General features: G+C 28.8%; 5 protein-coding genes across 5 annotated transcripts in view; 3 read left to right on the top strand and 2 right to left on the bottom strand.

Annotated features, from left to right (window-relative positions):
- Positions 1 to 4,505: 4,505 nt before the first annotated feature.
- LOC145745736 (uncharacterized) lies at positions 4,506 to 5,682 on the bottom strand. Its single transcript, XM_082563889.1, has 2 exons — positions 4,967 to 5,682; positions 4,506 to 4,906 (listed from the first exon to the last, which is right to left on the bottom strand). The coding sequence occupies exons 1-2, from the start codon at positions 5,612 to 5,614 to the stop codon at positions 4,592 to 4,594; spliced, it is 963 nt and encodes a 320-aa protein (XP_082420015.1). The 5' UTR covers positions 5,615 to 5,682; the 3' UTR covers positions 4,506 to 4,591.
- A 2,174-nt stretch (positions 5,683 to 7,856) lies between these two features.
- On the top strand, positions 7,857 to 11,277 carry LOC145746313 (integrator complex subunit 14-like). Its single transcript, XM_082564570.1, has 7 exons — positions 7,857 to 8,142; positions 8,492 to 8,629; positions 8,715 to 8,844; positions 9,329 to 9,474; positions 9,866 to 9,984; positions 10,247 to 10,709; positions 11,028 to 11,277. The coding sequence occupies exons 1-7, from the start codon at positions 7,903 to 7,905 to the stop codon at positions 11,256 to 11,258; spliced, it is 1,467 nt and encodes a 488-aa protein (XP_082420696.1). The 5' UTR covers positions 7,857 to 7,902; the 3' UTR covers positions 11,259 to 11,277.
- Positions 11,278 to 11,552: 275 nt separating this feature from the next.
- Positions 11,553 to 17,198, top strand: LOC145746312 (mitochondrial intermediate peptidase-like). Its single transcript, XM_082564569.1, has 14 exons — positions 11,553 to 11,783; positions 11,918 to 12,024; positions 12,147 to 12,317; positions 12,620 to 12,761; positions 13,092 to 13,279; positions 13,455 to 13,602; positions 13,906 to 14,012; positions 14,297 to 14,372; positions 14,696 to 14,865; positions 15,136 to 15,352; positions 15,576 to 15,731; positions 16,035 to 16,112; positions 16,205 to 16,389; positions 16,634 to 17,198. The coding sequence occupies exons 1-14, from the start codon at positions 11,589 to 11,591 to the stop codon at positions 16,749 to 16,751; spliced, it is 2,058 nt and encodes a 685-aa protein (XP_082420695.1). The 5' UTR covers positions 11,553 to 11,588; the 3' UTR covers positions 16,752 to 17,198.
- On the bottom strand, positions 16,892 to 18,250 carry LOC145746314 (protein LLP homolog). The gene is made up of 2 exons (XM_082564571.1): positions 17,901 to 18,250; positions 16,892 to 17,796 (listed from the first exon to the last, which is right to left on the bottom strand). Exons 1-2 carry the CDS (start codon positions 18,094 to 18,096, stop codon positions 17,606 to 17,608), a joined length of 387 nt encoding a protein of 128 aa, XP_082420697.1. The 5' UTR covers positions 18,097 to 18,250; the 3' UTR covers positions 16,892 to 17,605.
- A 1,055-nt stretch (positions 18,251 to 19,305) lies between these two features.
- Positions 19,306 to 25,571, top strand: part of LOC145746259 (ATP-binding cassette sub-family D member 3-like) — a 51,494-nt gene continuing 45,228 nt past the window's right edge. The window contains exons 1-17 of the mRNA XM_082564499.1: positions 19,306 to 19,456; positions 19,766 to 19,840; positions 20,149 to 20,289; positions 20,533 to 20,602; positions 20,718 to 20,815; positions 21,154 to 21,277; positions 21,510 to 21,619; positions 21,816 to 21,928; positions 22,189 to 22,305; positions 22,480 to 22,571; positions 22,815 to 22,906; positions 23,032 to 23,112; positions 23,440 to 23,529; positions 23,796 to 23,937; positions 24,141 to 24,320; positions 24,732 to 24,827; positions 25,175 to 25,209. Of these exons, the coding sequence (XP_082420625.1) occupies positions 19,323 to 19,456; positions 19,766 to 19,840; positions 20,149 to 20,289; positions 20,533 to 20,602; positions 20,718 to 20,815; positions 21,154 to 21,277; positions 21,510 to 21,619; positions 21,816 to 21,928; positions 22,189 to 22,305; positions 22,480 to 22,571; positions 22,815 to 22,906; positions 23,032 to 23,112; positions 23,440 to 23,529; positions 23,796 to 23,937; positions 24,141 to 24,320; positions 24,732 to 24,827; positions 25,175 to 25,209 (1,790 nt within the window). The 5' untranslated portion in view covers positions 19,306 to 19,322. The remainder of the gene's footprint in view (positions 19,457 to 19,765; positions 19,841 to 20,148; positions 20,290 to 20,532; positions 20,603 to 20,717; positions 20,816 to 21,153; positions 21,278 to 21,509; positions 21,620 to 21,815; positions 21,929 to 22,188; positions 22,306 to 22,479; positions 22,572 to 22,814; positions 22,907 to 23,031; positions 23,113 to 23,439; positions 23,530 to 23,795; positions 23,938 to 24,140; positions 24,321 to 24,731; positions 24,828 to 25,174; positions 25,210 to 25,571) is intronic.

The following is a 25,571-nucleotide window of genomic DNA, read 5'->3' as shown; positions in this document are numbered from 1 at the left end:
AAGGTGTATGTTAATTTTCAAAATGAACAAACTTAGTTTACGCGAACTATCGACCGAAAACTGTTAACAAATATGTCGAAAATTCGACAATTTTTTTTATTTCCGAGTTATTTTAAAATACTTTCCGACATTATGAAGTTTAAAAAAATTTAATCACAGCTAGGAGCTGCAATTATAAATAAGTTTGCGCAGTTTTAAGTTGCACATTTTGCGTTTTCGCTAATTATCGACATTTTAAATACTATTAAAGAAACAACACACCGCTCCTTTAGGCGAAAAACGAATCCCACTCTCCAGCAGAAACTACTTTCCCCAAAAAATATACGAGCCAAATTTTATTCAAAAATATGTAATTGTAAATTAAAATTGCAGGCAAAGTTTAAAGCGAAACAACCTTTGTTTGCAAAAGTTATAGTAATTTCAAAAAACAATAAAAAAACAAGATTTCGCTCCGATCCGAATTAAAATACTTTCCGACATTATGAAATTAAAAAAACTTTAACATCATATTAAACGAATTAAAAAGAAAGTGTATGTTAATTTTCAAAATGAACAAACTTAGTTTACGCGAACTATCGATCGAAAACTGTTAACAAATATGTCAAAAATTCGACAAATCTTTTTATTTCCGAGTTATTTTAAAATACTTTCCGACATTATAAAGTTTAAAAAAATTTAATCACAGCTAGGAGCTGCAATTATAAATAAGTTTGCGCAGTTTTAAGTTGCACATTTTGCGTTTTCGCTAATTATCGACATTTTAAATACTATAAAAGAAACAACATACCGCTCCTTTAGGCGAAAAACGAATCCCACTCTCCAGCAGAAACTACTTTCCCAAAAAAATATACGAGCCAAATTTTATTCATAAATAAGTAATTGTAAATTAAAATTGCAGGCAAAGTTTAAAGCGAAACAACCTTTGTTTGCAAAAGTTATAGTAATTTCAAAAAACAATAAAGAAACAAGATAGGGCTCCGACCAAATTAAAATACTTTCCGACATTATGAAATTAAAAAAACTTTAACATCATATTAAACGAATTAAAAAGAAGGTATATGTTAATTTTCAAAATGAACAAACTTAGTTTACGCGAACTATCGACCGAAAACTGTTAACAAATATGTCGAAAATTCGACAAATCTTTTTATTTTCGAGTTAATTTAAAATACTTTCCGACATTATGAAATCCAAAAAAATTTAACACCATATTAAACGAATTAAAAAGAAGGTGTATGTTAATTTTTAAAATGAACAAATTTTGTTTACGCGAACTATCGACCGAAAACTGTTAACAAATATGTCGAAAATTCGACAAATCTTTTTATTTTCGAGTTATTTTAAAATACTTTCCGACATTATGAAGTTTAAAAAAATTTAACCACAGCTAGGTTCTACAATTATATAAAAGTTTGCGCAGTTTTAAGTTGCACATTTTGCGTTTTCGCTAATTATCAACATTTTAAATACTATAAAAGAAACAATATCCCGCTCCTTTAGGCGAAAAACGAAACCCACTCTCCAGCAGAAACTACTTTCCTCAAAAAAATATACGAGCCAAATTCTATTCATAAGTAAGTAATTATAAATTAAAATTGCAAGCAAAGTTTAAAGCGAAACAACCTTTGTTTGCAAAAGTTATAGCAATTTCAAAAAACAATAAAGATACAAGATTTCGCTCAGACCCAATTAAAATACTTTCCGACATTATGAAATTAAAAAAAATTTAACATTGGCTCGTATATTTTTTTGGGAAAGTAGTTTCTGCTGGAGAGTGGGATTCGTTTTTCGCCTAAAGGAGCGGTATGTTGTTTCTTTTATAGTATTTAAAATGTCGATAATTAGCGAAAATGCAAAATGTGCAACTTTAAACTGCGCAAACTTTTAGATAATTGCAGAACCTAGCTGTGATTAAATTTTTTTAAACTTCATAATGTCGGAAAGTATTTTAAAATAACTCGGAAATAAAAAGATTTGTCAAATTTTTGACATATTTGTTAACAGTTTTCGATCGATAGTTCGCGGAAACTAAGTTTGTTCATTTTGAAAATTAACATACACTTTCTTTTTAATTCGTTTAATATGATGTTAAATTTTTTTTAATTTCATAATGTCGGAAAGTATTTTAAATTAACTCGGAAATAAAAAGATTTGTCGAATTTTCGACATATTTGTTAACAGTTTTCGGTCGATAGTTCGCGTAAGCAAAATTTGTTCATTTTAAAAATTAACATACACCTTCTTTTTAATTCGTTTAATATGGTGTTAAATTTTTTTGGATTTCATAATGTCGGAAAGTATTTTAAAATAACTCGGAAATAAAAAGATTTGTCGAATTTTCGACATATTTGTTAACAGTTTTCGGTCGATAGTTCGCGTAAACTAGGTTTGTTCATTTTAAAAATTAACATACACCTTCTTTTTAATTCGGTTAATAGGATGTTAATTTTTTTTTAATTTCATAATGTCGGAAAGTATTTTAAAATAACTCGGAAATAAAAAGATTTGTCGAATTTTCGACATATTTGTTAACAGTTTTCGGTCGATAGTTCGCGTAAACTAGGTTTGTTCATTTTAAAAATTAACATACACCTTCTTTTTATTTCGTTTAATATGGTGTTAAATTTATTTCAATTTCATAATGTTGGAAAGTATTTTAAAATAACTCGGAAATAAAAAGATTTGTCGAATTTTTGACATATTTGTTAACAGTTTTCGGTCAATAGTTCGCGTAAACGAAATTTGTTCATTTTAAAAATTAACATACACTTTCTTTTTAATTCGTTTAATATGATGTTAAATTTTTTTAAATTTTATAATGTCGGAAAGTATTTTAATTCGGGTCGGAGCGAAATCTTGTTTCTTTATTGTTTTTTGAAATTACTATAACTTTTGCAAACAAAGGTTGTTTCGCTTTAAACTTTGCCTGCTATTTTAATTTATAATTATTTATTTATGAATAGAATTTGGCTCGTATATTTTTTTGGGAAAGTAGTTTCTGCTGGAGAGTGGGTTTCGTTTTTCGCCTAAAGGAGCCGGATGTTGTTTCTTTTATGATATGTAAAATGTCGATAATTAGCAAAAACGCAAAATGTGCAACTTAAAACTGCGCAAACCTATTTATAATTGCAGCTCCTAGCTGTGATTAAATTTTTTTAAACTTCATAATGTCGGAAAGTATTTTAAATTAACTCGGAAATTAAAAGATTTGTCGAATTTTCGACATATTTGATGTCAGTTTTCGTTCGATAGTTCGCGTAAACGAAATTTGTTTATTTTAAAAATTAACATACACCTTCTTTTTAATTCGCTTCCTATGATGTTAATTTTTTTTTTATTTCATAATGTCGGAAAGTATTTTAATTCGCGTCGGAGCGAAATCTTGTTTCTTTATTGTTTTTTGATTTTACTATAACTTTTGATATTGTTTATTTAACATTATATAAAATGTCGGTCGATAATTGGCGCTAACGAAAAATCTGCATCTTGCGAAATTATTGGTTTATTATCGGAGTCAAAATTGGGATAAACAATAAGAATAACATTAATAGAACAATAATTATTTTATCAATTTTAATTTTTTGTATTGCCGATTTAACAATTTATATTAACATGCACTTACGCGGAAAAATGCGGAGTTCTGCTAGGATTAAAAAAAAAAAAATTCTAGCAGAATGACAGTGGTGTTAACACACTAACTTGTTTTTTTCTTTTACCGTATGGGGCGCTATTATTCTAATACTAACCGCATATAAAAAAAAATAAATATCTGGCATTATGTTTAAAGTACGCTGACCAAAGTATTCGGGTTCGCTCCGCCCTTAAATATTAACCTTTATCAAGGCAAAAGTCAACTGACAGAATAATTATCAAGCAATATTGTTCATTATATTTAAAACTGCTAAAGGCAACTCAAAGCTAAGCAAAGAAAACAAAATTTGTTACTTATTATTTAGGCAGTAACGACGATTTTTTTGTTTGTTTTATAACAATAAATAATAAGTAAGATTTAATTAATTTTGATTAAAACGTTGCAAAGAGTGTGAAAAAAGTCAATATGCGTTTATTTTTTGCATGTTCTTAGAAATATTTCAAGCTTAATTATTTCTATTAGCTCTCTTACTACCTAAGCTACTTTTAGAGCTATGTTATTACATAATAATTTTAAGTCACCATCGCAATTTAAATCAGTTAAACAACTTTTGTTTACCAACATTATGACGTCATGAAATAAGATACTTACTGAGGACGTCAAAAATAAGGATTTTCGATTAAGTAGAAACATAAAAGTAAATGTACCATCTTCAATAGTTAATATTATTAGCAAATTAGAAATCTATCTATAAACTGTCTGGTTGCTAAATAAAAGTTATGACGCCAACATATTTCTTACATTTTACTTTAATTTTAATTAGTTTTTGTGAAGACATTAATTCTTGATTATGTAAAATACACAAAGCCACAAAAAACAAGGCAAAACAAAAAACACTGCATGTACAACAATAACTTATTAAAAACATGCAACAATTGCAATTTAATAAGAAACTTTGTTAAGAACAAACTTTAAACGGATGACAAACTTTGTTAAAGTTTAATAAGTATTAGACAACCTGTTGTTTAAATATTGTAATGACGTAATAGGTTCAACCGACTTTTTGTTTTTAACGTTGAGTGTTTCGTTCTGATATTCGATCGGTGAATTAACAATTACATTGTCGTCCGGTTGAACAAAATAAACAAGAGATCTTCTTATTGTGTTGCGTTTTTCATTTTCTGGTATTATAACCCGGTGTTTAGTTGATTTAAGTTTATTATTTGTCCAATATTCTAAAACATCACCAATGTTGATAAGCACTGTGTCATCTATTGGCACAGCATTAATATACTGACCATCTAAACTTTCAACCTAACAAAAAAAAACTGTTTTAAAAAAGGACAGATAGAATTTTGTGAAGATTTTACTAACCTGCAACCCACCAACCTGGTCCTGGAACAAAAGTGTGATTGACCCGTAGTCAGAATGCTCACCAAGTCTAATTTGACCAGGTTTTAGTTTCTGTAGAACTGGAGGATAATATAACGAGCGAAGAGTTGTAGCGTTACCGATTTTATTCAGTGATGAATGCGAATCTTTAAAAAAGTCCCGGTTTTTTAATTGCATACCTATTGCTAAAGCCTCGAAAATATTTAAAGTTAATTGTTCACACTGTTTAACAAATGGTCGAACCACATTATATAACAGAGGCGATATGTCAAGCGGCCAATTTTTTACATCAAACTGATCAATTGCCCATCCATTAATATTAAATGCTTCTTTGTAATCAGCTGGCCGCATTGGATTGACTCTTTCAACTCCTACTCCATCATACCCATGGTTGGTTGTAATATCGATACGATATCTATTTTTTTCAACAAGTGGAGCTTCAAAAAACGTTTTTGTAACTTCGTTAACTTGATTTACAGATTCTTTAGAAATTCCAGTGTTTTTTAAATAGACAAATCCAGCAGTTGCCAGTGCGTAATATAATTCATTCGCTACTTTAGACGAAGGATTGGTAGACGAATTTAAAATTGAAAAATCACCAAAATCAATAATTGGAATTGCATTTGACATAGTTTCACAGTTCTGCTGCGAAAAAAATGTCGTTAAAAATTCCTAAGTTACTACGCTATAAGTTTCTTATACCCTTACTAAAACGTAAAAGTATTTTATTATTTTCTTGGCTTAACTGTTTTAAAAAATCTTTTAATTTATTTGCACGTATTTGAGACTTCTTCCTTTTTGTTAATTAATTAAACGGGCGAAGCAATTTATGTTGTAACGCTTAGCTTTGATTTTTAATATTTTCTTTATACAATATGGTAAAGTATTTTGCATACTGGTGTTTTATCTTTTAAGTTGCTAGTGCGAGTAAAACACATCATGCCAACAGGAAATGCCTAATTATTTAAAGTGTGCGTGAAATGCCTTGATTCTGATTTGCTTATGTTAACAATAGTGATTACTGTTATGTGATAAAAAATAGTGAATACTATGGCGAAAATTAATACGTAATTTTACCCCTACAATTTTGTAAAGGCGAACAAACAACGGTATATACACTGTGTTTTAATGCAAAATTACTAAACGATTTGCTTTGATAAGACAAGTAATATACTAACTAACGCAGCACTAGCTTAAAATAAGGTACATTAAGTCTGTACAATAATAAGTTGGTTGGAAAAAAACTAATGGTAGTCCATTTGATACATAATTTCTTTGGGTTATAGGAACACATAATATTTTCTCAACTATAACAGGAACCAATATTGTTAACATATACCCAGTCAGACTCACGAGATACTCTAGGTAAACATACAAAATATGCTGAAGTAAACGCACGAACTTGGTTGCCATGTTTGTTGATTCGCTGTTACGTTGTTTTTTTTTTCGGAAAATAGACAACTATATTTGTCTTCCTGTGTTTATAGTAAGATTAAATAAAATTTAATTGATATATTAAAATTTTTGGGAAAATAGTGATTGTATGTTATGTCACGATGAAAATAAATTGTTGCCGTCAATTTAGGCTTTCTGGTATATCGACAAAAAAAAAAACTTTGGCTACGGAATAAATAGTCAGCCGAAATCCAAATACCCAAAATGCAATTTTACTTACTATAAAACATTTACTATTAACTCCCTCTTACCCTAACTCTTTTAAAAGGTCTTTTAGGTTAAATATGAAGGTGTCCCAACAATTTTGACATTTTTTTAGTTTTATTGGCATTTGGTTACAACCCTTTGGTTACTACACTACATAAGGTCATGGGTTCGATTCACACTGCTCTTTTGCTGTGGCGCCCTAAGGCGCTATAAACAGTATGAACTCCTGCTTAGCCAGCATTTAATCAACAGCGTACTAATCGCGCAACTATATTCTATAATATCCCAAATTGCCAATAGCAACTAAAGACTAATTCTGGGTAACTTATGTTACTTTATTAGCTTTGGTCGTGAAGTTAGCCTTTCAACATCGAGGATAAAGATATATACAATAAAACATGTTTCGCTTGAGTAAATTAACATATCACATGTTTTAGTTTCTTTAAAGTTTTGTGCACTACTACAAAAAAATTGGTTGTGTAATGCGTAGATGTGCATGTTTTGCTTATGGGCATTTTAATTATTATGCACATATTAAACACTGTTTCTATTTTGTTCATATTGTATGTTCAAAAAGCATTGTTTAGACAGCTTCAGACCATGCAGTGCAGTAAGAATACGTCTGGGACGACACTAAAGTACGGGATGCGGCAAAGTATATATATTATATATATACTTTGGATGCGGGATAGTGCGGGACGGTATGTAAACGTTAACAAAAATTCGCGATATGCGGGACGGGGCGTAATTTATGTACTTTTCTGCGGGATGATTACTATATTTATTTAAAGGGGTAATGCTGAATTGACTTTAAAAGCCTAGGAATGATGCGAAGTCGACTATAAAGTGCAAGGGAAGATTAGGGAAGGGTATAAAAGTTACGTCTTTTTCCGCATTCAGCGATTTTTTGTTAACGTTTACATACGGCCTCGGTATTTCCCGCACCCTGTAACTTTCCGCATCCCGTATTTTAGTACTACCCTACGGCGTACGTGTAGTGGATCTGTGGGTATTTCCCCAAATATGTTTTTTTAAAAAATCACTAAAATAAAAAGATCGCTTAAGACAACTTAAAATCAAGTCGATGCCAGGGGTAAAAAAATACCCTTTGTTAAGACTATAAACTTAGTCATACAACTACAACATTAAAAATAAAATATCATTTAAGTGTTAATTATATTATTAATAATAATATAGTATTTACAGATTATTAGTTTATTTAACACAAATCTGATTGGTCGATTATCATTATCATCATGCCAACCATTATTGCAATCGATAACTCATTATCAATGTGCCAAAAAGTTGATCCAAAATCACATTCCAACTCAACTTCACGATTGCAAGTAGCTGAGACATGTGCTCTCCAAATCATTAAGTACATCGCAAGAAATTTAAAATTGGAACACGTTTCTATTATTGCTTTTTCTTCTGATGTGGAAATAATTTGTGAGTTTACAAGGGATTTTACAACAGCTGAAAAGTCTATTTCCAAGGTAAAATAATATAAAAATTATAGATTCTAGTTTTTAAACTGGCAAATTGGTGTACACTTGGTTAGACAACATGGGGTCATTAATTTAATCCTCACTACCGCCATGTTACTAATTAAGTTTTAAAGTAAATACTTATTACCTAGTTGGTTATCTCTGTATTAAACAAGCGGTCATTTTTTTATGTTTTATTGTTTTAAAAAGGAATTTACAATTTGCAATTAATATATGCCAGTGGTAATTTACCTGCTTACTATTATTATCATTTTTTAATTATAAAATCTTTTAAATTAGACATGCATACATATGTGGAAGCTATAAAGCTCCATTTAATATATTTATATTTGTGCAGATTTCACCTAAAGACAAAACAAATGTTTCAACATTAATCACACATATAAACAGAGTAGTTATATCAGAATGGGGAACGATGGAGTCATGCAATTTAATTTTTCTAACAGATGGAAGAATTCAATTACCAAATACTACGGTAATTATCTTCTTTTGTTAGTACATAAACAAGAAGCTTTAATTTGCTGTTATTTTGTTTTATTAATTTGTGTTTATCTATTTAGGAGGGAAGTTGTTTGAACAATCATTTTGATTTTCCATGCAACCTTCATTTTTTATGTTTAAATACAACAGAAAATATAAAAGCAAATGGATGTGAAGATTACTTAAAGCACATTATTAATAAAAACAAAGGTAAGGGCGTTTTTTTTCTTTTTTTCTTATCACTTTGTGGTGATAGGTTTTGTATTTTTTATTGGGTAGGGGTGTGATTTTGTAACGTGTTTGAGCTATCCATGAATGCTGAGCTCAAGGGCGAATAGTTTGACAATGGTGCGGCTTGAACCCGAAACCTTTGGGCTCAGGGTCCGCTGTTATAACCGCTTAACCACACTACAGGGTAAGGCTATATAAGTTTATTAAGCACAATATGTAAAAAAATTGTAATCCATTTTGTAGGCTTTCAAAATAAAAAAAATGTTGTTTGTGGTGTGTGGGTAAACTATCAGGCGCAAATAATAGTTGCAAGTTACAAAGAAAATTAACATACAGCCAGTAGGGCAGGCATTAATATTATATAATACACAAGAAAGTTAATACTGGTAAATTACATTGTGTATGTCTATAAAAGGAAATGATTTCAAACTTCCTGTTTTTTAAAGCATTTGTATATATTAAGGAAATGGTAGTATATGTTGTCTTGCAAAATCAGCAAATAGTGAGGTGCAGACTACTTCTGCGATAAAACAAACCTTACATAAATATTTAAATGAAAATTTTAAATTATATGAAACAACTCTTTGTTGTGGGAGTCTTAAGAATAAGGTAAGCAAATTTGATTAGTTTGTTTTAGTTTGAAAATTTTCTTATTGTAACTAAAAAAATACAATTGATAATAAATTGTAAATGTTCAAAAACTTTACTAGTCACTTACCTACCCTTATTTTTTTTAATATTCATTTAGTTCCCATTTTTTTTAATTATATACATTTTAAAAAAAAGTTGATTAAAACATTCTGTTTATTATTTTGTTGTATTTTTTGTTAATGTAGACTTGACTACCTAAACACAAATTAACATCTATTACTCAGCACAGCCTTGAGTTGATTATTCCAGTTTTAAATATTATTGAGTAGATTGTCTGTTAATTAATCTGACCTTTTTTACTTTGAAATAATTATTTTGGTCAGCTTTACCGTTTTTTTTTAAATTTCAGATTACTCTTTATCCATCACCATTAACCATGAAAATTCCGGAAAGAAAATTTGACGATGAATTTCATATTCTTGGGTTTCTGAATGTCTCAGAAGTGGGAAATCCCCCAGTTATATCAAGGTTTTTTTTATCAAATTCTCAGGTTTTTTAAAAAAAGGTTCAATCTTTAAATAGTCTTCTTAATTAAAAAAACGTTTAAATTATTTCAAGTTTAATATAAGAAAAAATGTATAATTTTGACATGCATGAAATTTAAAATCATTGATTTTGCCCTTCTTTACCACATCATTCTATTGCTTATTCTGTATTTGTTCTCTCGGTTTTTTTGATGCAAGGAAAACTTAAATAAAAAGAAAAAATTTTTTAAATTTTTTTTGCACAGGCATATTTTACTTTCTGTTGATGAACAAATTGAATTAGAAAACCCCAGCTCAAAATTAGAAAGTGCAATTGTCCCATCATTTAGTGTTATGCTACATGGCGGGCTAAAAATCGAAAACAAACTGGCGATGGTAAGAGTTGCACCAAATTGGTACGGAATGATACACTTTTGGGCAGACAGCAAGACAAAATCAAACCTAGTGTTGTCTCTTTTTTCCTCTGGAGTCAATGCTGTGCCTTGGATGGGGAATATGGAACAGTTGGGATCAATATCAATGGTGCCATCGAATTTACTTAATAACAAAAAAGGTGTTCCCGATCTTCCTAGCTTTCCTGTCCAACCAAAAAAGACCAACAAAAGAAGTTATTCCCAACCTACAGTGACTTGGACGAGAGCAACTGGGCTACAAACCGATATTCAAAAGATATTAAGAAGCGCAAAGAAATTACCAGAAAAATCACAGGTGAAAAAGCGGTTTTGCAACGAATATTTTAAGCTAACTTAATAGTTTATTTAAAAAGGTAATAGTTAATTTAAAAGAAAAATCTATATTTCATAGTGCTAATTAGATGCTATATATTTGTATATTCAATTTAAAGGCCTTTAAAATAAAAAAAAACTAATGTTCGTGATGCGCGTGCAAACTAGGCATGTATTACTTATTATAAAATATAAACAAACCATAAATTTACATATGCGATATAATTTTTTATTTTCCTAGTTTTTTAGGATTTTACATTAATTTTAGCATGCATTATAACAAAGTTAATATTATGTAAAGGTGTTTTACAAAGACCTTAATCGGTTGAGAAGAGCAGCACTGGCATTTGGGTTCCATGACTTGCTTGAAGGAATTTCAGCCCTATTAGAGAGAGAATGCACTTTGTTACCCGGTACTTCTCACCCAGAAGCCACTCTACAACTCTCTCATGCAGCTGGGGTGTTGAAATCCTCTATTTCATTGGGTTACGACCACATGCTTGAACCTTTGAAAATCAATTTTACGAGATAAAAAAAAATTACAAAAACCCAATAACTTTACTCTTGTTTTTTATAATTTTAAGTTTCAAGTTTTTTTTTTACATTACTGAATGATATTAAGTTTATATAAGAAAAGGTTTTTTTTATTTGATTTCTACATTTGTTAATTATTTGTTGGTATTTTTCAACTGTACAAGTTCAAGCTATTTTTGATTTGTAGTTTACTGTAACTGACCTTTGCTTTTTTATGTGAATGTAATTTTTTACTATGTCTGATTTGTTTTCTGATTATTACATTTATCTTCTACAGAGCCTGCTAGAAAAGAAATGAAAAAAATTATAATTTAACTAAATTTTTAACATGATTTTGAAGGGGTATGTGTTTCAATCTATATTTAAGCCTTATATATTAAGAAGATCATTTGTTTCAACATATAACTCTCTTGCATCAACGTTCAACCTAGCGCCACAGAGAAAATATGATTTCTGGGGTAAAAATGTTGGGTTATTTAATAATCCAAACCTCACATCACCGGAAGGTTTTACAATAGAAAAGGTAATGCAAAAGTTTATGTTATTGTTGTTTTTTTGGCTAAAATTGCTGTTTTAAATTAATGCAAAAGTTGTTTTACATTTGTTAATTAAAATGCTAAATTGGGCAAAAAAATAATTGTTGTTGAAAAAATTTAGAATAAAGCCATAAAAGATGGTTGGAAGTTATTGGACAAAGCTGTTAAATGCAAACCTGGAGTTGAAACGGTTGTGTTATTTGACGAGCTTTCTGACACTTTATGCAAGTAATAAAAATAATGTTGTTGAGTTATTTTGATATTGAATTTAACAAAGTAAAAAGTAAAAGTCACAATAATTAAAATTTGGTACAAAAATTATTTGCAAAAAAAGTTTTTTTATTTTTTAGAGTTGCAGATTTAGCAGATTTTATTCGCTGTGCTCACCCTGATAAGAGTTACTCTGAGGCAGCAAGCGATGCTCATCTTTCTATTGGAACAATGGTGGAAGAACTAAACACAAATATGGATTTGTACAACTCATTAAAGAGAGTAACTGAAGATGAGAATGTTATAAAAAAGTAGGATTTATTTTTTTTTGTTTTATTTTTTAGCTCACAATGAAAGTTAAATTTTTATAGACATCGTTTTTTTAATTTATGACCTAATTGAGACTTTTCTGTTGATATTTTTAAAATTGATTTACAAAATTAAAATATTTTTTACAAAAAAGTTTTGCTATATAACAGTATTTTTTTGTCTGAAAAATGGGCTGCAATTTAATCTTAATGACACCTTTTTATTTTAAAGGCATTCAAATTGCACATATATATATTTCAGCTCTAAAACTCTATTATATGCAGATTTTGTATTTGTTTTAAAGGCTAGATGAAGAAACTTTTACTGTTGCAAATTTGTTTATGTTTGATATTAAAATAAGTGGAATTCACCTAAACACAGAAAAAAGACATAAAGCTGTTCAACTCCATAATGAAATATTACAACTCACTTCAATGTTTTTACAGGTAGTTTTTTTAAGGTAATTATTTACTTCATGTTAAAATAAAGGGATATATTACAATAAAGCAAGTGTAAACTTGAACCTAATAATAAGTTTATTAGGTAAACAAATTTTTGTGTTATTTTCAAAGTGTTTTAGTATTAATCTTCCTTTTGGATTTGGAAATTTGACATAGAAGCAGTGGGATTCGAACCAGTGACCCAATGTTGTAAAGTCAAGTGTTCTAACCACTACAGCATGCCACTGGCAAATTTATAGTATTTTACATGGTTATAATATATATACACCAAATTTTAAAAGAAAGTAATACACATTTTTTACTTATGTTATTTAGGATGCAAATGCTTCTGTACATTTTCCCAAAAAAGATATACCAGTGATGTTGCACGAACATTTTAGCCAAGACAGTGACAATATTATAGTGAATGGATTACATCCTGGCCATCATGATGAAGTGGTCAGAGAATCAGCCTATAGACTTTATTATTACGATAACCCAAATTTAGATGCAATTTTAACAAGGTGTAAAACAGGAAATTTTAAGAACTTGGTTATTGATCATTATGTTTTATTAAATTTTCCTTATGTATTTGTGTTATTTACAAAAAAGGAGCTATTGCTTAAAATTTATAAATTCAAAGACTTCGTTGACTGTTTGTTGTTCGATTTTTTAAATTTTCTTTATGAATTTTTTTAGACTACTTAATGCAAGACTTGAGGTAGCCGAATTAGTTGGATTTGAAAGCTATGCAGAACGTGCTTTGAAATCAACTATGGCAAAAAAACCTAAAACAGTGATCAAATTTTTAAACAAACTTTCCTCCAAACTCAAGCCTTTGGCAGATGTAAGACTATTATATATGTTATTAAAAGTGTAGTTTGTGGTACTTAAGTTAAAAGTAAGTATTGAGGTAATAAGATATTAAGGATCAGTTGTTGAAGGAATTTTTATACTTCACAGTTCGCACTGAAATTTTTTTTTTACGTTTTTGTCTTTTTTGAGATTGTAAAGTAAAAGTATTCTAGTAAATAAAAATTAAAAATCTTAATTGCCAGTTTTATATATATCTAGTTCAATGTTTGTGATCATTATAACAATTTAATTTTACTATTGGTGTTTAACCCATTTTATATTTTGTGTTTTGTAGAAAGAATATAAAGAAATGGGAGCTTTAAAACTTAAACATTCAACAAGCAAGTCTCCTTTAATGCATTGGGATCTTCAATATTATACTTCAAAAATTCGAGAAGCAAAGTAACATATATTTTAGGGATTATGATTTTATTATATTTGTATTAACCTTTAATTTTCTGTAAAAAAATCTGTTTTTTTTAGAGGAATTTTTCTTGTTGAATTAAAATATCTGGTGATCAATATTTTTTATGTAAAACTTGACAATTCACATTGCTTGTATTCTTTAGTTTACATTGACTATTTGCAAATAGCATGATGCAATATGGTAAAAGAGTTAACTAGAAACTAATCAACAGCCCTCCATTATTAACTGATTAACTAAATCAAATTTTTTTGTTTGTTAGTGCAATTGACCCAACCCTGTACAGTGCTTATTTCTCACTTGGTGATTGTATGGAGGGGTTAAGTAATCTTTTCCAGGTAAGTTGTGTTTATTATTATTTTCTGAGCCAAATTAAATATCCTATTTTTATTAAAACTATCATGAGTTTTTATGTCACCACAGCTTTAGAAAAAGTAGTGCTTCAAAAAAGTATTACTTTTTTCAATTAAATGTATTACTTTTTTCGATTTTAAAAACTAATTGCTAGATTAATGTTAGGGCATTATTAGGGCAGTAATAAACACTATCCAAAGCATTTAGGAACTAGATTTGGGCAACTAATATTTGCTCTGGTCGCCCTAATATTTGCCCCTTTGCTAAAGCTAGCCTTGTAATAATTTGTATTTGTTTTTTTTTGTAGTCTTTGTATGGTGTTTCATTAAATTCCGTGCCATGGGAAAAAGGTGAAGTTTGGTGTGATGATGTCATCAAGTTAGCTGTTATGCAAGGCGATAAAGTACTTGGTTATATTTACTGTGATTTTTTTAATAGACCAGAAAAGCCTCAGCAAGACTGCCATTTTACTATTAGGTAATTTGATTTTTTAATTTCTTTAAAGAAGATTTTTATCTAAAATGTTTAATATACGAAAAGGGCTACTTTAAAGCCTGAACTTTATTATCATCTCCTATGACCCTAGGCCATGTTTTAAGTTTTTATTGCCTTGGTTACCATCAACCTGAATATTGCCATTATTTGCCATAACAAAAGTTATCACCATTTAATACACCTATCTTACCTACCTTAAGAATGATGCCACATTAAAACAAATTTTTTTTTAAATATGTTTTTACAAATTAGGGGAGGCAGACAAAGGCGTGATGGAACGTACCAGCCTCCCATCGTGGTTTTAATGCTTCACCTATGCTCTGCCAACAAGGGCAAAATACCTCCTTTACTTACTCCAACTGCAATGAACAATTTGTTTCATGAAATGGGGCATGCAATGCATTCAATGCTGGCTAGAACAAGGTACCAACATGTCACCGGGACAAGATGTGCAACTGATTTTGCTGAGGTTAGAATCTTATTGTTTCTTAAATATAAGTAAATTATAATGTTGGAAAAAAATGAATAAAAAACCAGTTCCTTTTAAACATGCTAAAAATGACGTATATTTTTATATAAATGGGTAAACACCAAGGAATATGGTATAAGTGTTGAATAAGGGTTTAAATGCTTCTGTATTTTATAAAAAATATTTTACAATGTACAAATGACTAAATGTTTTTTACTTAAAGGTCCCCTCTATTTTAATGGAATATTTTGCAACTGATCCAAGAGTAATCTCAACATTTGCTCGACATTACCAAACTAGAGAACGTCTTTCTAATAACATGATTGATAAAATTTGTATCGCTGATAAAGTGTGTGCTGCCACGGAAATGCAAACCCAAGTACATTTTTTACAAATTAAAAAAGCTTGTAAAAATTTATATATAGATATATGTAGATTTATTTTTATTATATATAACTTAAGTTTATACAAGTAACACTAATTATGCTGGCTAAAAGATTAGTTGTGTATGCCAAAACAACCTATTTCTTGTAATAATTTTAAAGTAATTTCCCAACTTAAATGCGCATAACAATAGCAAACAATACAGATAACGTATAGTAACAGTAGAGTCGGCATCCCCTATTAGTTATTGGCTAAAGTGTAACATGAAAATCTTTAAAAATAATACACCTAAATACAGGTTTTTTATTCTCTAATGGATCAAAGTCTTCACAGCAAGAATATGAATCAAAATTCAATAAGTGATATTGTTAAACAGGTGAAATAAAAAAAGATTGTTATTTTAAAATTCTTTAAACATTCTAAATGTTGTTTAGCTGATTTTTAACACATTTTTTTTTCTTACAATAGGTTCACAATGAACATTACAGTCTTCCAGTTGTCCCAAATTGTGCCTGGCATCAGAGGTTTACTCATTTGGCAAGTTATGGGGCAAAATATTATTCATATTTGTTGTCAAAAGCTGTTGCTGCTAGACTATGGAAACAGTGTTTTGAAGTCAACCCTTTTAATCGTGAAATGGGAACAAGATATAGGTGAGTAGTGAATTATGACCAACATGTCCTAGTTATTACATTACAACATAGCTAGCGAGTTGGTTAAGTAGTTTGAACAACTTTACAGCATAAGGTCATGGTTTTAATTCCCACTGCCTTCATTTTAAAGAGCCATTTAGTAAGGCAAAATAAGACTACAACATTTGGTCAGAGTAAAGTGTTACATTTTGTGTTTAAGTTGTAGTCTATGCTTTGTAACTTAAAACATCTTTTAAATTTATAGAAATAAAATTCTTCAGCATGGAGGGGGTAAAGATCCAGTTGATATGTATGAAGATATGTTAAATGAACCATTCGACACAGATATTCTAATCGAAACACTTTTAAAGGATATTCAATGATCCCCTATGTATTAAAATTACCATTTAGTAAATTAGGCCAAGTAACTTTCTAACTACCTATGCTAATCAGAAAAGCCATAACTATTTTTATTTAGTAAACTTTATCGCTATGGTTGTCAAAAATTGGCCAAGAACTGTGTATGTTAATTTATTTTACATTTATATCAGGATAAAAAGTATTGTTTCACATGGTCTAATTGCAAAAATTTATATCATGTTTTAACTTTGTTACTATATTTTTTACCAAGTAAAATATCAAGTAAAGGTAATTTGTTTCTTTTAAAACATTTAACTTTAAATGACAAGAATTGGTAATACTTATAATTACAATACACACCATACTTTCATTTATTTCTATTGCATGGTTAAATTTTGTTTGGTAAAGAAGAATATAGTTGAAAACACACAAAAGTTAAGCGAGTACTATAGTATAAACTTACATGTAAATTGCCCATTTAAAAATTAGCTTTGTAATTTGCCATTAATTTTTACCTGAATTTAGTGCAAACATACTTACACGACTTGGAAAAAAATACTCTGTTTACATACCCTTTTAAGGGGCTTTGGTTTTGTAAATAAGGTGAAATCAAGTAAAATTTCAAAACCTAAAAATATACTGGATCATATTTATATCGAATTAACAGCATGAATGAAAAGGAATGAAAGAATTGCATTAATTAAAACCCTGACCCCAATGTTCACCCATTTAAAATACCTTTGCTACATGCAATTTATTCAGATAATTAGATTCATGCGATCCAGTAAAACTAAAGTAAACAAGTAGGAAAAGTTTTTATTATTTAATTAACATTCTAGAAATAACTTTTGTTTTCCAGATTTTTTCTTGGTCCCATTTACCACGCCAACTTTTTAGTTTTTGAAGTTTTTCTTAATTGGCCCTTTTTCTTTGCAACTCTTGTTGCTTTAAGTCTTTTGGCAACTCTTGAATTCACCCAGCTTGGATATTGTCCATCTTTATCAAGTAAAGTTTTTTTGTTTCTTGTACTGGTTTCTTCCATTTTTTCTGGTCCATTATTTTTTTCCTCTAAAAAAATAAACTTCAATTTAGACAGAACAAAAATATTAAATTATATTAAAAACAATATAGAAAAAAAAGTTTTTTTATGCTAGCTGTCCTAATTAACCAACCTTCGATTCTTTTTTCTTCTCGTTTTTTGTTCATAATTTCGTCCATTTCTTTAATTCTGCACATGTCTTCAGTCATGGCGACTTTGCCTTGCTTTTGTAGGGTCTCTTTTAATTTGTTTAAAACACGTATTTCATTTTTTTCTCGCTTAACCGCTCGCATTTTTCGCTTCCATTTGCTTCTTAAACTTTTGGCCATTTTTATTTTAATTTATGGATTTATCTACGTTAATGTTAAAGTTTGTTTACGAATAAACTTTTGGATTTTCCGGCATTTGTAGAAGTAAAATCAGTATTTTCTAAACTGAAGTTGTATGGCTTAAAGCAAACTTTATATAATTTAACGTTATCAATTAAATACCACATGTGGATGGACAAGGGTTTTGATCGTTATATGACTTGTATCATCGAATAAACTTTTTTTCAAAAATCAAAATTTAGAAAACGACATTTTATTGACAAATTTTTAAAAATTAAAAAGCATTTTTTAGAAAATAGTTAGGGTAAGAGTGAGTTAACGAGAAATTATTTGTAAAATGACGCTTTACAGGCATATGGTTTTCGATATGTTTAATCGGTAAAAAAAATTTCGGTTATTTGGCAGTAATGCTTAAAATGTGTGATCAGGTAATGACACAGCTAAATTACGCAACAGTATCAAACAGTCCAATGTCTGAATGTGAATAGTAGGTATTATAGAATATTACTATTTAATTATTATTTTTAAGTGTATTGTAATAATTAATTTAGGTTTGAATGTATAACGAAGGGGACAGGGGTTAGATATTTAAAATATAAATATGTGCAATACGTAAATATAAAATGTTAGAAATTGTATATCTGAAGTTTAAAAATAGACCCACACTATTCCTTGGGACCCTAACCTTGATTAAAAAGTTTATTTGCATTGTCCTTAGGCCTTTATAAGTAACCCAAAATTTGAACCATACCCTTTGTCCCTTTACTTACATTTCCAAATCGATGCCAATGTCATTTCTCTTGGCTTTTTTAGACAAACGATTATCTTGCTCAATCCATAAAATTATGTGATCTGTAAATGCAAGGAAATTTTTTAAAATAATTAAAGAACAATAAAGATTAACGCCAAATTTAATAGAGACTAGAGATATCTTTTTAACACTTTTCTAACTTTGAGTAGAAATTTTATAAGTTTAAAATGGATAATACCAAAAAGAATAGCTTAATAAGGCTAATAGTTGCGGTGATGTAACTTTTATGTAAATCATTAACCTCAATCTGTAACTACCCCAATGTGTGCACATTAAATATTTGCACTGGTGATTAGCCGAAATCTTTGTTAATAGATAATGTTTTAATTGCCATTTTACCTTAACAATAATTTAGTCTTACTCATTATCTTTTTTTTATATTATTTTAAATAGGTTTTTAATTGTTTAATTAAATATGGCTCCTGCTTTAAGCAAGCATGTGAAGCAAATCTTAACATCTAAGCCTGCTTTGACTGTAGGGGCAATATCTGCTGCAATATATTACATTGGATTTTACAAGAATAATGGTGAAAATAAAAATGCTACAAAGTAAGCGTTATGCTAAGATTGTTTAGTTACATAAGGAGTACCTATTAAAAAAGTGTATCAAATGGGTTAAATAAATTATATAAACTCCAACACATTTTGAGTCCATTTCACCCATTGGTTATTTTTAAACCGCAAGGTATATTTAATACCCATTTAGTTTCACATTTTTTTAAAACCATGTTACATCAACTGTTGATGTTACTTTATGGTTTAGCCTATGCATATTTTATTTGCTTTTTTGCTTGTCTGTTTTTATCTGAAAGTTGTATTTTTCATAGCCAAAATTTTAATAATTTTCATTATGAACAGGGAGAAAGTTGTTCTTAAGGAAAGCATGAATGTATTGCCTAAAGAAAAAATTCAACTTGATTCAGTGTTTTATGGGTAAATTTTTTAAAAAACTTTTTTTTATTTTAATAGTTTTCACTAAATTTCTGATTACTTACGGTTCTTTAAAACATTTTTATGTACAAAGTTATTTTCTAACCCTGTTTATTTCCTTACTTGATAATCACTATATTATATTCAATAATAGGTTATTATTTTTTTATAGTCTTGATAATTAATAAAGTTTGTTCTTGTTTTCTTTTTCTCATGTCTCATAACCCTTATGGTCCTAACCTAGAACCATAAATTTGTAATGCAGTAATAACAAGATCTGAATTATTTCATTTTTTTTAAACTTTTTCCAGTCGCATCTGGAATATTCTTAAGATATTGGTACCTGGGTTTTGGACAAGTGAGTCTGGGTTTTTAATCCTTGTTGCTGTTATGTTGATCACAAGAACAAGATTTGATGTTTGGATGATTAGTAATGGAACTGCTATTGAAAGGTAAATTAACAACAGAGTTTAAAAAAAGACAGCTATATTTACAGGATTATTGTTCTTTAATGTAAAACCATTTGACCAAATACTAGACTTTAGAGAAAATAATTTGCCTGAAAGCGCAATTTTATTAAAAAAACATTTCCTATTAACCCTAGCTTAGTCTAGTTCTCTTCTAGGAAATGCCCTCTTATTTCTTGAAAAATGTTGACCTAAATTTATTAAAATGTTACTTTAAAATTTTTTCAGTTCAATCATCAGCCGAAATAAAGCGAGATTTCTTAAACATTTGTTTCAATTTATTTATGCTCAACCAGTTGTAAGTATACATTCAGCAAAATTATTCTGAATTCAAAAAATAGTATTTTATTAGAAAATTTAACAGCAGTTTTAAATTAGAGGCTAATATTTTTTGTATATGTATCACTTTTCAGATTGCTCTCACCAATCAAGTGCTTAAATATGGATTAAACTCCTTAAAACTTAAATTCAGAAAACGATTTACAGACTATATGTACCAACGCTACTTGACGTAAGTTTCAAATCATTATCAAAAGTTTGTTTTAAATAAATAACAAAAATTTCTTTGTATATATGTTATTTTTGTTCACAGAGATTATTTTTTTTTAATATACATTTCTAATGTGGCAAGGGCGACTTCTTAGCCTTAGCATAAAATTTGTTATCCCTGCCAAGTTTTAAATTGCTTTTGGCAGTTAGAAGTGATATTGATTGTTATACCACAACATGTATTTTGTTAGCAAGCTATACTACCTTACTTGTGCTTTGCCATTGAAGCGGTGGGATCAAACTTAAGGCTGTATTTGAACCAAATATTTTACTAGTAACATTTTTTTGATTATTTGTTAGGGGGCACACATATTACAAAATGAGTAACATGGACAACAGAATAACTAACGCAGACCAACTTCTTACTCAAGATTTAGATAAATTTTGTACATCAGTTGTAGACCTTTATTCCAATCTAAGCAAGGTATTTTATTAAAAACAATTAAGTATACAATATTTTTATGGTTTTTTAAATTTTTCTTGACTGTTTTTTTTTATCTTACTTACATGTTGTACCAAAACGTTATATCACAATAAATTGCTTGATATAACCAATAATTTTATAAAAATATTTATTTAAATACCAAAAGTTTATTTACTTTTTGTTTATATATAGTTTTTGCTTTAATTATATATTTTTGTTATATTTTTCACAGCCATTGTTGGATATTTTAATATATATTTATCGCTTAACTGGTACAATTGGAGCTCAAGGACCTGCTATCATGATTTCATATCTTGTTGTTTCTGGAATCATTTTAAACAGGTTAAAATTAGAACAAATATTCCAACAAAAATAATTCATTGTTTCACTTAATTTTAGATTGAATACTTTAAGTTATAATATTTTTTTTAATATTTAAAAATATTTTAAATTTTGTAAAAATTTTTTTCTTAAAAGGTTGACTTAAATTTAAATGCTTTTTTAACATTATCGAATTTTTTGTATTGGTTTTTTATAGAATGAGACGTCCTATAGGAAAATTAACAGTAACAGAACAAAGATTAGAAGGAGAATACAGATTTGTTAACTCAAGGTTAATAACAAATAGTGAAGAAATTGCCTTTTACAATGGTCAGTACTAGATTTTATACTCTCAAAATAACTAAAGTTTTTTAAACATAATATATATATAATTCTTGTCAATTGCCCACCCGATGACCTCCATTTTAGTTAATTTATGCCAGAATAATTTTGGAATTTTTTTTCTTTGAAGGCTAATAAGAAAATAATGCTATGTATTGTCCGATAAGCTCTTATATATAAATCGAATAAACATATTTTTTTTGTTTTGTTAATTACAATTTTTAAATATGATCAAATTTCTTTTGTAGGTAATAAAAAGGAAAAGGCAACAATTCAAAATACATTTTTAAAGCTACTCAAACATCTCGAAAAATTTATTTGCTTTCGTTTTAGAATGGGTATTGTGGATGACATTATTGCCAAATGTACGTTAAATTTATTTTTTCTCGATAAAATGTAAATATGCCTTGCAGCCTGATTGTTGTGTTTCGTATTAATTTCTATGTGTTGCAGAAAATTTTAGATGAAAAAACAACAATATTTTTTAATCAAACAACTTTTTAAAATAACTTTAAATTTTTATTAAAAAATATTAACAGATACTGCCACAACGTTTGGTTACCTGATTGTAAGCCAACCCTTTATGAACCCCCAGAAATTTGTTAATGCCTCACACTCTGAATTGCTAGAGGTTAGACAAAAAATTACTGTCATTCGATATCTAATAAAATGTTGAGTTAAATTTTCAGTAAAATGATATTGTTAAAATTTTGAATTTTTGGCAAATGTTTATCCTATCAAATGTTTTCCAGTTATATAGGCGAATAACATCCACATGTTTTTCTAAAAATTATTTTTTTAAATTTAACAAAAATTTTAAACTATTCAAGTCATAGGTAATATAAATGTTAAACAAAGAATTTTTTTTCGCTAGGAATATTATAGAAGTGGGAGAATGTTGGTGAGATTGTCACAAGCGATTGGTCGAATTGTTTTAGCTGGCAGGGAGATGTCACGACTGGCTGGGTAATATTTTCTTAACTTTATTTTTTTTAAGAGGTAACAAATAAAATGGCCAATTTAAGTTAAAACATAACAGAATGCATGTTTTTTAAACTTTTGGTAAATTTAACTTATTTTTACTGTTTTAGATTTACAGCCCGTGTAACTGAGTTAATGAGAGTAACCGATGAGTTAAACAAGGGGTTGTATCAAAGAACAATGGTTCACAGGTAAGATATTTTTTTTAAATCATTTTCTGTCTAACTTAATTTTGGTAGGTACGAAACCAGACACCATAGGCTATAAATTAAATTTTAACTTCCGCTCTTATGTATTTAAGTTTTTCGATAAAGTGTTAAGTTATTTTCTCCCATAAAATGTAATCCATTAGCAGATAATTGCAAATGTCAATAGTTTAAATTAACTTTAAAGGAAACTCTTGATTTGGCAAGCTTGAAAATGTGCCTTTTATGATTAGACTATGAAGTCCCACTTGTTACATTAAAGATAAGTAAACGATACAAAAAGTAATTTTGTATATCTTCATTTTTTTTCAGATCAATTGACAACAATTCTTCATCTAAAGAGGAATTACAGGATCTTGTTGCAGGAAGTGGAAGCATTAATATTCAGGATAATATAATCAAGTAATATCCTGTATAGTAAACTTTGTTTATAACAAATTTAACATATATACAGTATTTTTTTAAATTTTAATTTGATATAACAATAAATATGATTAGTTGCATTTAAAAAATTTTGATATTAATATGAGTTGGAGCTATTTGTTACGCGAGGCTTGGGCTAATAGTGTGCCATTGGTTAGGCTCAAACCTGAAACTCTTTGGCTTGTGGTCTGATGCAATGACTGGTATACCACACGACTGGAATTTAATACTTTTTTTTTTACAAGATTCGAGCATGTACCATTGGTGACACCTAATGGAGATGTTTTAATAGAGGATATGAGTTTTGCTGTCCAGTCTGGAGTGAATGTAATTGTTTGTGGACCAAATGGTTGTGGAAAAAGCTCGCTATTCCGAGTTATTGGCGAGGTAGTTAAGCCATACTTTTTTCTATATTAAGTAATAATAAAACAACAAATTAATAGTGAATAATAGAATTACATAAAACAAAATAAGGTTGCATGTACTAACATACCACCTAGCTAGCACAAACTAAAGAAGTAATAGTTTAACACAAATTAGAATCTATTAGAGAAAGGGAAAAGTCACTAAACCAAATCTTTGTTTTTCAGTTGTGGCCATTATTTGGTGGAAAACTAACGAAACCACATCGCAGCAAGCTGTTTTACGTCCCTCAGCGACCTTACATGACCCTCGGGACATTAAGAGATCAAGTCATTTATCCGGACACAATGGTGGAGATGAAACAGAAGAGGTACACTGATGAAGATCTGGAAGACTTCCTCAAAAAGGTGAGTTTATTTTTGTTATAGTAGGAATGTACCTAAACAGATAGTTAGTTCTGTTTCTATTACTAGAACTATTTTTAAGGTTTAAAATAAACTGTACCAAAGCCTGATGTTAACATGCTGCGCCAAAAAACAATTAGCAAATTAATTTTTGAATAGTTATGATAAATAATATTCAAAACTCCCAGAATCAATTCTTTAATTGGCCATGATTATGAATGTTACTATATGTTTAGGCTGTGAAGTCGGTCTTTTTACATCAAGAATAAATTCAGAGCAAATTTAAAATTTATATAGATTACAACAAAAAGTGTACCAAAAATACAGATGAATTTAAATTTAATTAAAACTTTAAACTGTCATAAACACTTTATTCGTGCTCCTTTTAAAGTTTTTTTTTTACGAAAAACGAAGGTTCAACTAGAGAACATCTTGGAGAGAGAGGGAGGTTGGAATACAGTGCAAGATTGGATGGATGTTTTAAGTGGAGGAGAAAAACAAAGAATGGCGGTAAACTTTTATAAAAAAAAACTTTTATTTTTTAAAAGGGTTTATCCCTAGTGTATATAGAGTTAGTGAGCATGTAATAAAGTTTATTTCTATGTTTTATTCAATAATATTGTATTTATTTACAATTTTTTCCACAGCCTAAACATAAATTAACATTTTTTACCCTAACCCAGTATTGCGATGTCTTTAATAGATTACAATATTAGAAGGTATTAATATTTGAGAATTAATCTGCCAATTGTTTTTCTTTTGGTCAAGAAAACAAGATTATACCGTATGGTTAGTCTTAGTCAAGAACTACGACATAAAAGCAATAAAGATTTATCAAAATTGAAATTGATTTTTAGATGGCTCGATTGTTTTATCACAAGCCACAGTTTGCAATCTTAGATGAATGTACAAGTGCTGTTAGTGTTGATGTGGAAGGTTTTATGTATCAACATTGTCGCCAAGTTGGGATTACGTTGTTCACTGTGTCACACAGGAAATCTCTTTGGCGCCACCACGAGGTTAAAATTTATTTATTTTAAATCTAAAAATATTGATTAATATTTTATTGAAGGTAGTAGAAATAAACTTCTTTTCAAATGTGAATATTTTTTTAATAATGTGGATAGACTACTTTATTCATCAAGTAATTTTAGTCTTTTCCAAATCCAGTTACATTTTTTTGGTTTTGAATATTATCTCTCTTTTTGGTTTGTTAACTTTTTTTGTATGTAGACTTTGTAAGAGCTAAGCTCA

This window comes from Corella eumyota, chromosome 3 (genome assembly GCF_963082875.1).
Source record: "Corella eumyota chromosome 3, kaCorEumy4.1, whole genome shotgun sequence".
NCBI lineage: Eukaryota > Metazoa > Chordata > Ascidiacea > Phlebobranchia > Corellidae > Corella > Corella eumyota.
This window is presented reverse-complemented; position numbering and strand designations above follow the sequence as displayed.

Coding starts and splice junctions, on each gene's coding strand:
- LOC145745736 (XM_082563889.1), bottom strand. CDS start 5,614: ATGTCAAATGCAATTCCAATTATTGATTTTGGTGATTTTTCAATTTTA. Junction 4,907..4,966: donor ACCAGGTTGGTGGGTTGCAG/GTTAGTAAAATC, acceptor TTTTTTTGTTAG/GTTGAAAGTTTAGATGGTCA.
- LOC145746313 (XM_082564570.1), top strand. CDS start 7,903: ATGCCAACCATTATTGCAATCGATAACTCATTATCAATGTGCCAAAAA. Junction 9,475..9,865: donor GTGGGAGTCTTAAGAATAAG/GTAAGCAAATTT, acceptor TTTAAATTTCAG/ATTACTCTTTATCCATCACC. Junction 9,985..10,246: donor AATCCCCCAGTTATATCAAG/GTTTTTTTTATC, acceptor TTTTTTGCACAG/GCATATTTTACTTTCTGTTG.
- LOC145746312 (XM_082564569.1), top strand. CDS start 11,589: ATGATTTTGAAGGGGTATGTGTTTCAATCTATATTTAAGCCTTATATA. Junction 11,784..11,917: donor AAGGTTTTACAATAGAAAAG/GTAATGCAAAAG, acceptor GAAAAAATTTAG/AATAAAGCCATAAAAGATGG. Junction 14,013..14,296: donor TCAAAAATTCGAGAAGCAAA/GTAACATATATT, acceptor TTTGTTTGTTAG/TGCAATTGACCCAACCCTGT.
- LOC145746314 (XM_082564571.1), bottom strand. CDS start 18,096: ATGGCCAAAAGTTTAAGAAGCAAATGGAAGCGAAAAATGCGAGCGGTT. Junction 17,797..17,900: donor AGAAGAAAAAAGAATCGAAG/GTTGGTTAATTA, acceptor TTATTTTTTTAG/AGGAAAAAAATAATGGACCA.